The sequence below is a fragment of the Salmo trutta genome, chromosome 23 (assembly GCF_901001165.1).
Source record: "Salmo trutta chromosome 23, fSalTru1.1, whole genome shotgun sequence".
NCBI classification, from domain to species: domain Eukaryota; kingdom Metazoa; phylum Chordata; class Actinopteri; order Salmoniformes; family Salmonidae; genus Salmo; species Salmo trutta.
Window position 1 is genome coordinate 49,269,076 of NC_042979.1, and position 12,844 is coordinate 49,281,919.

Here is a 12,844-nt window from a genome sequence, read left to right on the forward strand (position 1 = left end):
TGCCCTCTCTCTCCCTCTAGCTGCCCTCTCTCCCTCTAGCTGCCCTCTCTCCCTCTAGCTGCCCTCTCTCCCTCTAGCTGCCCTCTCTCCCTCCTAGCTGCCCTCTCTCCCTCCTAGCTGCCCTCTCTCTCCCTCCTAGCTGCCCTCTCTCTCCCTCCTAGCTGCCCTCTCTCTCCCTCCTAGCTGCCCTCTCTCTCCCTCCTAGCTGCCCTCTCTCTCCCTCCTAGCTGCCCTCTCTCTCCCTCCTAGCTGCCCTCTCTCTCCCTCCTAGCTGCCCTCTCTCTCCCTCCTAGCTGCCCTCTCTCTCCCTCCTAGCTGCCCTCTCTCTCCCTCCTAGCTGCCCTCTCTCCCTCTAACTTCTCTCGCCCCCCCTGTCTCTCTGTCTGTGTCACCACACTAGTTCTGCTGTCAAACACAACCAATTCTCACAAAAAGACCCCTCACCATTTCTGAGTGGTATACCTGAGAGCTTAGTGCACCTACCAATTCAAGAGATTACAAATATCTAGAATATAATGTACTGTTACACCTTTTCTATACCGGTGAAAACTTGTATCTGTCTGTCTGCAGTGTATTTCAGAGCCCTGTCTTTTCTGTATGTTGTTGTAATATGGCCCATTCCTCAATAGACAATAAGATTTACACTGCTGCATGCTCCATACCTTCCCCCATGTGTTATGATTTTAGAAGACATGACAGCTTCTCTGTGAATCATGTAGGAGGACTCTTAAGGGTGTAACGGTACACGTATGCGTACTGAACCGTTTGGCACGGGGACCTCGGTTCAGTCCGCACTGTGAACTCTAATACCTTTTTAAAAACAATAAAAATATTGACAAAATAAAAATACTAGGCTTAAAGGCTATGCCTAAACTGTGTGGTAGAGCTGCCCCTCTGTGTGGTAGAGCTGCCCCTCTGTGTGGTAGGGCCTGCCCCTCTGTGTGGTAGGGCCTGCCCCTCTGTGTGGTAGGGCCTGCCCCTCTGTGTGGTAGGGCCTGCCCCTCTGTGTGGTAGAGCTGCCCCTCTGTGTGGTAGGGCCTGCCCCTCTGTGTGGTAGACCTGCCCCTCTGTGTGGTAGACCTGCCCCTCTGTGTGGTAGGGCCTGCCCCTCTGTGTGGTAGGGCCTGCCCCTCTGTGTGGTAGGGCCTGCCCCTCTGTGTGGTAGGGCCTGCCCCTCTGTGTGGTAGAGCTGCCCCTCTGTGTGGTAGGGCCTGCCCCTCTGTGTGGTAGGGCCTGCCCCTCTGTGTGGTAGGGCCTGCCCCTCTGTGTGGTAGGGCCTGCCCCTCTGTGTGGTAGAGCTGCCCCTCTGTGTGGTAGGGCCTGCCCCTCTGTGTGGTAGGCCTGCCCCTCCTGCCCCTCTGTGTGGTAGGGCCTGCCCCTCTGTGTGGTAGGGCCTGCCCCTCTGTGTGGTAGGGCTGCCCCTCTGTGTGGTAGGGCCTGCCCCTCCTGCCCCTCTGTGTGGTAGGGCTGCCCCTTTGTGTGGTAGGGCCTGCCCCTCTGTGTGGTAGCCCTGCCCCTCTGTGTGGTAGGGCCTGCCCCTCTGTGTGGTAGGGCCTGCCCCTCTGTGTGGTAGGGTCTGCCCCTCTGTGTGGTAGGGCCTGCCCCTCTGTGTGGTAGGGCCTGCCCCTCTGTGTGGTAGGGCCTGCCCCTCTGTGTGGTAGGGCCTGCCCCTCTGTGTGGTAGGGCCTGCCCCTCTGTGTGGTAGACCTGCCCCTCTGTGTGGTAGACCTGCCCCTCTGTGTGGCAGGTCTGCCCCTCTGTGTGGTAGGGCTGCCCCTCTGTGTGGTAGGCCTGCCCCTCCTGCCCCTCTGTGTGGTAGGGCCTGCCCCTCTGTGTGGTAGGGCCTGCCCCTCTGTGTGGTAGGGCCTGCCCCTCTGTGTGGTAGGCCTGCCCCTCTGTGTGGTAGGGCCTGCCCCTCTGTGTGGTAGGCCTGCTCCTCAAGTAAATCTGAGCTGGAAAAAAACCCATTTCAGCCTATTTTGTTAAAACAACTAAAGCCTATGTGCACGTTAATCAAAATTTAAAATCTTAATTAGCACATTTCAAACTGTCCTTTTTCTGAGGCGCAGCCAGGAACTATTTCTGTACGATGGCGAGTGGTGGGGTCGATTTTTAAACAGGAAATGGAGGATCATCCGGCGTTTAAATCTCCATTTGGGGAACATTTTGACTTCCCAGTAGATTTATAACTGTGATAGTGAATTGTGGCTAAAACGTTAACAGTATGTCGCCACGCTCAACAAGAATAGTCTTTGCAGCTGCCAACACCTCATATGTTGACACATTTACTCAGACATTACCCCAGTATACCAGAGCAAGAGGAAACCAAAGAAACACATCTTCTTCCTTCTGCATTCAAGCAGCTCATTCTGACCGGACCAAAGAAATTACAAGTGATAGGTAGGCTATGCGTATATATATATATATATATATATATATATATATATATATATATATATATTTATATTTATAGTCTTTTGGTTTATAGCCGCTTATATGCGCCCATTCTTGGTGGTTGAGAATAGGCGGTTTCAGGCAGCACCTCGTGAAAGTTCTTCGAGCCACATTACAGACTTCGCACTTGCACCCGTTTCAGTAAACGGGTAGTTACCCGCTCTATATAAGCAAGCCAAAAGTTTTCGATGAATTGAGCTTACTTAAGTGACAGCCCGTCACATTACCCCGGGGTGGGAGGTGCAGCCCGTCACATTACCCCGGGGTGGGAGGTGCAGCCCATCACATTACCCCGGGGTGGGAGGTGCAGCCCATCACATTACCCCGGGGTGGGAGGTGTACCGTGCTACAGACACATTACCCCGGGGTGGGAGGTGCAGCCCATCACATTACCCCGGGGTGGGAGGTGCAGCCCGTCACATTACCCCGGGGTGGGGGGTGCAGCCCGTCACATTACCCCGGGGTGGGGGGTGCAGCCAGTCACATTACCCCGGGGTGGGAGGTGTACCGTGCTACAGACACATTACCCCGGGGTGGGGGGGTGCAGCCCGTCACATTACCCCGGGGTGGGAGGTGCAGCCCATCACATTACCCCGGGGTGGGGGGTGCAGCCCGTCACATTACCCCGGGGTGGGGGGTGCAGCCCGTCACATTACCCACGGGGTGGGAGGTGCAGCCCATCACATTACCCCGGGGTGGGAGGTGTACCGTGCTACAGACACATTACCCCGGGGTGGGAGGTGCAGCCCGTCACATTACCCCGGGGTGGGGGGTGCAGCCCGTCACATTACCCCGGGGTGGGAGGTGTACCGTGCTACAGACACATTACCCCGGGGTGGGAGGTGCAGCCCATCACATTACCCCGGGGTGGGAGGTGTGCCGTGCTACAGACACATTACCCCGGGGTGGGAGGTGTGCCGTGCTACAGACACAACTCCTTTTATTCGTCACAAGTGGGCGTCTGGCACTGAAGGAAGTAGTGTCGTGGTGCGTTCGTAACCAAGGAAGTGGGAATTTACCACATACGACTGGGAAAGATCCAGTTGAACGTCCCTCCAAGTGGTTATTACTATACACACTTCTCCCACATGGTGACCTCACCTACTAAGGAAATGGCTTCTAAAACAGCATTTTCGGGGCAGTTAAATGCAACATAACATTATATATAAAAAGCTATTTATTGTGGTTTTTGAACTCCTATAATTTGTTTACAATCATAATAGTTGTACTTTTAGTTTATGGTTGACACAGCTTGTTGGCATTTCTCAACGAGTTCAAATCACATGAATGCATCCGACTGGTATTCAGAGTGGAAACTTGAGGCCCAATATAATAATGTGGTCACAACAGACAAAGTAAGGAACATTTGTGAATTACTGAACATGGTGAATTTTAATTTTCCCACCGTACCGGACAACCGAACCGTGAACCCAAAACCGCAATACGTACCGAACTTTGGGGTTTGGGGAAACATTACACCTCTATTCATAAGCCTCAGTCACATATCTGAGCAGTCCGTTGCATTGAGCAGGATGTCATGGAGTTCAATGTCAGCAACTGATGACTGGTATCGGCCACTTTGCAGTTTTAAATCTCAGTTGCGAAAAGGTCGCATATTGTAGAATATTTCTGAGTTTTGCGTCGTCTTCGGTGTAGGCAGAGTCCGTCAGGAGAAAAGGAAGTTACCAAACCACAGAACAAGATGAAAATATGTGGTTTTCGGTGATGGTTTTATTGGGATAGTTAGCAACTTGTAAACAATGACCCATTCCTATAAGTATTATTTTATTCATGTTCAATAATACACATTGGCTGTTAAGGCAATTATATTTTATGACTGTTGCCTCCTGTTTGTAGTTTATTGTGATGGTAATGGCATTTTAGTTTTTTGATAATAATTATTAGGTGGAAGGTCGCTGGCTACAGCATCTTCAACCTAGCTTAGCTTTTAGCTAGCTAGCTGCTCAGGGATGTTTTTGAAAAATAAGTTGAAGGGGGGAAAAAGTAACTAAAACGTCTTGAATGAAAAATTCATATTTTGCCATCTCTCAAAAATAAACGAGATATCTGAAGTGAGACTCTCCTCTGTCTTGTCTTGCTTTGTTAACCTCCCTGGGCAAGGTGGGACGTTTGCTTCCCACCTAGTCAACAGCCAGTGGAATCGTGTGGCGCGAAATACAAATACCTCATAAATGCTATAACTTCAATTTCTCAAACATATGACTATTTTACACCATTTTAAAGACAAGACTATCCTTTATCTAACCACACTGTCTGATTTCAAAAAGGCTTTACAGCGAAAGCAAAACATTAGATTATGTCAGGAGAGTACCCTGCCAAAAATAATCACACAGCCATTTTCAAAGCATGCATATATGTCACAAAAACCAAAACCACAGCTAAATGCAGCACTAACCTTTGATGATCTTCATCAGATGATACTCCTAGGACATTATGTTATAGAATACATGCATGTTTTGTTCAATCAAGTTCATATTTATATCAAAAACCAGCTTTTTACATTAGCATGTGATGTTCAGAACTAGCATACCCACCACAAACTTCCGGTGAATTTACTAAATTACTCACGATTAACGTTCACAAAATACACTGCTCAAATAAATAAAGGGAACACTTAAACAACACAATGTAACTCCAAGTCAATCACACTTCTGTGAAATCAAACTGTCCACTTAGGAAGCAACACTGATTGACAATAAATTTCACATGCTGTTGTGCAAATGGAATAGACAACAGGTGGAAATTATAGGCAATTAGCAAGACACCCCCAATAAAGGAGTGGTTCTGCAGGTGGTGACCAGAGACCACTTCTCAGTTCCTATGCTTCCTGGCTGATGTTTTGGTCACTTTTGAATGCTGGCTGTGCTTTCACTCTAGTGGTAGCATGAGACGGAGTCTACAACCCACACAAGTGGCTCAGGTAGTGCAGCTCATCCAGGATGGCACATCAATGCGAGCTGTGGCAAGAAGGTTTGCTGTGTCTGTCAGCGTAGTGTCCAGAGCATGGAGGCGCTACCAGGAGACAGGCCAGTACATGAGGAGACGTGGAGGAGGCCGTAGGAGGGCAACAACCCAGCGGCAGGACCGCTACCTCCGCCTTTGTGCAAGGAGGAGCACTGCCAGAGCCCTGCAAAATGACCTCCAGACCCCATGAGGGTGGTATGAGGGCCCGACGTCCACAGGTGGGGGTTGGGCTTACAGCCCAACACCGTGCAGGACATTTGGCATTTGCCAGAGAACACCAAGATTGGCAAATTTGCCACTGGCGCCCTGTGCTCTTCACAGATGAAAGCAGGTTCACACTGAGCACATGTGACAGACATGACAGAGTCTGGAGACGCCGTGGAGAACGTTCTGCTGCCTGCAACATCCTCTAGCATGATCGGTTTGGCGGTGGGTCAGTCATGGTGTGGGGTGGCATTTCTTTGGGGGGCCGCACAGCCCTCCATGTGCTCGCCAGAGGTAGCCTGACTGCCATTAGGTACCGAGATGAGATCCTCAGACCCCTTGTGAGACCATATGCTGGTGCGGTTGGCCCTGGGTTCCTCCTAATGCAAGACAATGCTAGACCTCATGTGGCTGGAGTGTGTCAGCAGTTCCTGCAAGAGGAAGGCATTGATGCTATGGACTGGCCCGCCCGTTCCCCAGACCTGAATCCAATTGGGCACATCTGGGCAATCATGTCTCGCTCCATCCACCAACGCCACGTTGCACCACAGACTGTCCAGGAGTTGGCGGATGCTTTAGTCCAGGTCTGGGAGGAGATCCCTCAGGAGACCATCCGCCACCTCATCAGGAGCATTCCCAGGCGTTGTAGGGAGGTCATACAGGCACCTGGAGGCCACACACACTACTGAGCCTCATTTTGACTTGTTTTAAGGACATTACATCAAAGTTGGATCAGCCTGTAGTGTGGTTTTCCACTTTAATTTTGAGTGTGACTCCAAATCCAGACCTCCATGGGTTGATAAATTGGATTTCCATTGATTATTTTTGTGTGATTTTGTTGTCAGCACATTCAACTATGTAAAGAAAAAAGTATTTAGTAAGATTATTTCATTCATTCAAATCTAGGATGTGTTATTTTAGTGTTCCCTTTATTTTTTTGAGCAGTGTACATAACAATTATTTTAAGAATTATAGATACAGAACTCCTTTAGGCAATCGCGGTGTCAGATTTTAAAATAGCTTTTCGGCGAAGCACATTTTGCAATATTCTGAGTAGATAGCCCGGCCATCACGGCTAGCTAATTTGACACCCACCAAGTTTGGCCCTCATGCGACTTTTCTCGTAAAATAGCGATAATATTCCAACCGGGCAACGTTGTATTCGTTCAAAGAGAGAAAGAAAAACATGGAGTCCTCTCGTGCACGTGCGCTCCAGTGTCAGTGTTCCCTGCCTAACCACTGACAAAAACTCCTGCTTTTTTTCGCCCAGAGGCTGCAGAGACGTCATTCCGCTTTCTGGCGCCTTCTGAGAGCCAATGGAAGCCTTAGAAAATGTCACGTTACAGCAGAGATGCTGTATTTTTGATAGAGATGCCCTAGAAGGACAACAAATTGTCAGACAGGGCACTTCCTGCATGGAATCTTCTCAGGTTTTGGCCTGCCATATGAGTTCTGTTATACACAGACACCATTCAAACTGTTTTAGAAACTTTAGTGTTTTCTATCCAAATCTACTAATTATATGCATATTCTCGTTTCTGGGCAAGAGTAGTAACCAGTTTAAATCGGGTACGTTTTTTATCCGGCCGTGAAAATACTGCCCCCTAGCCCCAACAGGTTATACGTTCTCCGTTCAGTACCGGAACGAGATTACGGGAAGATGACCTACTGCATAATGACATGTCACGATCTGTGTCGGCCTGCATAGCTCTGGTCCGGGCTGTTATGTCGCGGCCTGCATAGCTCTGGTCCGGGCTGTTATGTTGGGGCCTGCCTAGCTCTGGTCCGGGCTGTTATGTTGCGGCCTGCCTAGCTCTGGTCCGGGCTGTTATGTTGCGGCCTGCGTAGCTCTGGTCCGGGCTGTTATGTTGCTGACCCTTTTTCAAATGAACGTCAGCAAGGTATTCACACCCCCTTGACTTTTTCCACATTTTGTTGTTACAGCCTGAATTTAAAATTGATTAAATGTAGATTCGTCACTGATCTAAACACAATACCCCATAATGTCAAAATGGAATTATGTTTTTAGAAATGTTTACAAATGAATTAAAAATAAAAAGCTGAAATGTCTTGAGTCAATAAGTATTCAACCCCTTTGTTATGGCCTGTAGTTAAGTCACATAATACGTTGCATGGACTGACTCCGTGTGGAATAGTGTTTAGCATGATTTTTAAATGACTACCCCCGTTGTCGACCAGTGAATTTCAAGCACAGATTCAACCACAAAGACCAGGGAGGTTTTCCTATGGTTCGCAAAGAAGGGCACCTATTGGTAGATAGGTTAAAAAAAATACTTTAAATATCCCTTTGAGCATGGTGCATTATTAATTACTCTTTGGATGGTGTATCAATACACCCAGTCACTTTAAAGATACAGGCATCTTTCCTAACTAAGTTGCCGGAGAGGAAGGAAACTGCTCAGGGATTTCACCATGAGGCCAATGGCAATTTTAAAACAGAGTTTTAATGGCTGTGATAGGACATAACTGATGGATCAACAACATTGTTGTTAGTCCACAATACTAACATAAATTACAGTGAAAAGAAGGAAGCCTGTATAGAATAAAAATATATTCCAAAATATGTGTCCTGTTTGCAACAAGCCACTGTAGTAATACTGCAATAAATGTGGCGAAGCAATAAACTTTTTGTCCTGAATACAAAGCGTTACGTTTGGGGCAAACACATCACTGAGTACCACTCATCATATTTTCAAGAATGGTGGTGGCTACATCATGTTATCGGTATGCTTGTCATCGGCAAGGACTACGGAGTGTTGTAGGATAAAAAATAAACATATAATTGGAGTTCAGCACAGGCAAAATCCTAGAGGAAACCCTGGTTCAGTCTGCTTTCAGCGGGTCAATAGCCTGATGAAGGAAAAAGGAAACCGCACACTGCTCTTGATAGTATCACTGATATTCAATAAGCTTTACGTATTGGCCTCACGGTCTTCGTCAGAGCTTTTGTGAATTTTTTTAAATCAGCACCCCTATGTAGACCTAGCCCCACCCACATCCGTTCCACGCATGGAAAGGAGTTGGAGGCAAAGGAAAAACAAATACGTGCTACCAAACATAACAATATGCATTTCACAAACACTACAAACGTGTATAAGACGCATTAAACACGCCCATAAAACCACAATGAGGACATAGCAAGTTTTCATTAATCATTGGGTACATCATACGAAAAACATCAGAGGAATCTGAAATAGGCACATAATTAATGTTCAAATTCACAACATAACATGCATAGGCATTTCATCATTAAGTCCTTTAGGAAATAATGTCTGGAGGGTAAAAATCCCAAAACATTCTCTCTTACTCAGAGTATTATTAATATCACCTCCCCTGTCTGGTCAATAATCTAAAACGCAAGGCCAAGGGCCACTGATTGAACAGAGCTCTAACCTTATGAAAACCCAATTCTCTCATTTGGAAGCTAAAATTACATTTAATCTTTTCACAAATAGTTTCATTTAAATTGCACAACAATTCCATGTGAATCTGATAACTAGAATGTGTAGACTTTCCCAGATACAGTTTATGTCGTCCTGTCATCAGTCATAATGTCTCAGATGACAACAGAACAGACATCATATTCATTAAGTACCAACGCATATTTCAACTGGTTCTATTACCGAAATATGGTTCCTTTCCCCCCACTTGTTTGATGTTCCCAGACTCTTTGTTTAACAAAGGCTATTCAAGAGTCCTTCAGTAGAGTCAGAGAGAAGGGGGGGGTCATAAACCTTACCCACAGGCCAACTTCATGACACTTCTCTGCAGATCCTCTCAAGCTCTGTCAGGTTGGATGGGGAGCGTCGCTGTACAGCTATTTTCAGGTCTCTCCAGAGATGTTTGATCGGGTTCAAGTCCGGGCTCTGGCTGGGCCACTCAAGGACATTCAGAGACTTGTCCCGAAGCCACTCCTACGTTGTCTTGGCTGTGTTCTTAACGTCGCTGTCCTGTTGGAAGGTAAACCTTCGCCCCAGTCTGAGGTCCTGAGCGCTCTGGAGCAGGTTTTCATCAAGGATCTCTCTGTATTTTGTTCTGTTCATCTTTCCCTCGATCCTGACTAGTCTCCCAGTCCCTGCCGCTGAAAAACATCCCCACAGCATGATGCTGCCACCACCATGCTTCACCGTAGGGATGGTACCAGGTTTCCTCCAGATATGACGCTTGGCATTCAGGCCAAAGAGTTCAATCTTGGTTTCATCAGACCAGAGAATCTTGTTTCTCATGGTCTGATAGTCTTTAGGTGCCTTTTGGCAAACTCCAAGCTGGCTGTCATGTGCCTTTTAATGAGGAGTGGCTTCCGTCTGACCAGTCTACCATAAAAGCCTGATTGGTGGATTGCTGCAGAGATGGTTGTCCTTCTGGAAGGTTCTGCCATCTCCACATAGGAACTCTGGAGCTCTGTCAGAGTGACCATTGGGTTCTTGGTCACCTCCCTGACCAAGGCCCTTCTCCCCAGATTGCTCAGCTCTAGGAAGAGTCTTGGTGGTTCCAAACTTCTTCCATTTAAGAATGATAGAGGCCACTGTGTTCTTGGGGAGCTTCAATGTTGCAGACATTTGTTGGTACCCTTCCCCAGATCTGTGCCTCGACACAATCCTGTCTCGGAGCTCTACGGACAAGTCCTTCGACCATATATCTTGGTTTTGGCTCTGACATGCACTGTCAACTGTGGGACCTTTATATAGAAAGGTGTGTGCCTTTCCAAATCATGTCCAATCAATTGAATTTACCACAGGTTGACTCCAATCAATTTGTAGAAACATCTTAAGGATGATCAATGGAAACAGGATGCACCTGAGCTCAATTTAGAGTCTCATAGCAAAGTGTCTGAATACTTATGTAAATAAGGTATTTCTGTTTTTATTTAAATGTTTTATATATGTGCAAAAATGTTTAACCTGTTGTCGCATTGTCATTATGGGGTGTTGTGTGTAGATTGAGGATTTAATAATGTAATCGTTTTTAGAATAAGGCTGTAACGTAACAAAATGTGGAAAAAGTGAAGGTGTCTGAATACATGCTGGTGAGTACAGGTTTAGTTTTCTAGGGCGTAATGACAGAAGAGAACCTGCATATATCAAATTATAGACAAGTTGACTAACTAATAGTCTGCCAAAATGTCAGAAATTATAAGCAGAAACATAAGCCTAATCTAAAAAAATGATTCTGCTTTTTCTGACTGTACAGCGTCTTTTTTCAATGTTAGGGTTGATTGCGGGCTTCAAATTGTAAACTTTTATCACATTAATCGGGAGGTTGCGGATAAGTTAACAAGAAGAAGAAACGGCTGACCTGCTCACCACTAATCTCAATATAAGGTGAGTTATTAAACCTTTCTGTTGTTGAGTGATCATATATATATATATATATATATATATATAATTCTAGCTGATTTTGTGTAATGTAGTTCTGTAAAATCGGATTTAATTACATTTTATACTGCCTGTATGCTATAACTAAGGAGAGCACTGTATGTTTCCATCCTAAATCCCACCCTATTCCCTAAGTAGTGCACTACTTTTGACCGGTGCCCATAGGGAATAGGGTTCCATTTAGGGAATAATGTGCCATTTGCGTAGTAGACTTTTTTTTTTTTCTTCATGTGAAACAGTGAATGAACAAGTGTTCAATCCCATTTTACAGGTCCACCAGACTGTTCCAAGAAGATGAGAGTGAGCTGTTTTTTACTTTGAGAGAAATGGTTAGTTATTTGTATGTACATTTCCAATTAAATGTGCTTTTAAAGGTCATAAACCAATCAAAAATCATGTTTTTTTTTCTTCATTTAATCGGATGAGATTTGGATGAAACCAGATCAAAGTATGAATAAATGACTGTTGCTTCTACATCGCTAAAGTTTGATCATAAAGTTACTGGTCCCGTCCCATGTGTCAAACACTTGGATTCAGGAGGCGAGATTATTAAGATGATAGGGTGACATCACCTTAGCTCTCTCGTTTTTTAATACACCAATGGTAACATGATTATTATTTCACCTAATTTAAATAAGTAGGGCTTGTAACCAACATCAGAGATGCTGTGTTTGCAGAGGGGCGTGTTTTATATAGCTCCAAAGCTACTCTACTGGTGCCAAAATCTGACTGTAGGGTGGCAGCAAATATAATTAAAAGTTTACCCTTTCATACGGCTAGCTAGGTCTTTAGCATAGAACAAGGGGGGTTGTTCAAAACTCACGTCAACACATCCGTCAGTGCTGCTGTGAACCGCATCCCATAACAAACGGGAGATGTATAAAACATTTTGTGACATCATTGATGCTTTGTGTTTCACCAAATTTAGGTTGAGAGGATTTTACTGCAACATTGCATCCAAGTTGCTTGACATAGGCGTTTTTCAAAGAGCTGTCAGTCAAGGCGTGCTCATGAATATAAGCTCCCTGCCCACTCAGCCTGTCTATTTTTTTTTTTTAACTTCCTGGTAGTTAGCCATGAGAGGAAGTACTTTTTCCTCAAATTTTAAATTTTAGTCTGTTTGACATGGGAATCAGAATGACTGTTGGGGACCAATGACTAGGCATTGTTCAATGATGCCCCTCAAACTTGTACAGTGAATACTGTGTAAAATAAACTGTAATAAAAAAAAAATGTACAGCCAAACTGTGTTGTCATTATGTCTTATAGGGAATATAGTTAAAGCTGCACTATGCAGAAATCGCTCCGCCATTTCCTGGTTGCAAAAATGTCTAAAGTTTGCCTAATTTCATTTTGTGACAAAACAAGAAAGGATAGTGTAGAGAATTATTGTACCATCTAAACCACTCTGAAATTATCTTCTCCATAACTCAAAATATTGTATTTTCAGCTGTTTGAAGCTGGTGTACAAAACCGAAAGTAACAAAATAAAACGCGTAAACTAAACTTTAAGAACAGGAAGCATAGAAATAGCACACACACAACAGATCTGCCGTTTTTCTTAAACTCAGCGACAGATCTATAACTCTCATTTCTATAAGTTTGTTCGACGCGTCCAAAAAGTGACATATATTCCCACTTTTTTTAATTGAAAATATTTATATAAACTTTTCTAAAAACCTGTCTGATTCCTCTTCTCCTTTTTAATTGTTTAGACAGATTCTGGCCCACCTCTTCAAGCCTGACCAGCGACCCGACAGAGGAGCGGCGGCGGGTTGAGGAGTTTGTTGCTAGTATAGGTGAGA

General features: G+C 45.4%; 1 protein-coding gene across 4 annotated transcripts in view; it reads left to right on the forward strand.

Moving 5' to 3' along the window:
- The window catches only part of LOC115160187 (uncharacterized protein KIAA1958), a 46,514-nt gene that overhangs the window by 19,874 nt on the left and 13,796 nt on the right, over nucleotides 1-12,844 (forward strand). For 2 of the 4 annotated variants that reach the window (XM_029710568.1, XM_029710569.1), the window contains exon 4: nucleotides 12,755-12,838. The exons of the other annotated variants lie outside the window; for them this stretch is intronic. In XM_029710568.1, coding sequence (XP_029566428.1) covers nucleotides 12,755-12,838 — 84 coding nt within the window. The remainder of the gene's footprint in view (nucleotides 1-12,754; nucleotides 12,839-12,844) is intronic. 4 annotated transcript variants of the gene reach the window in all.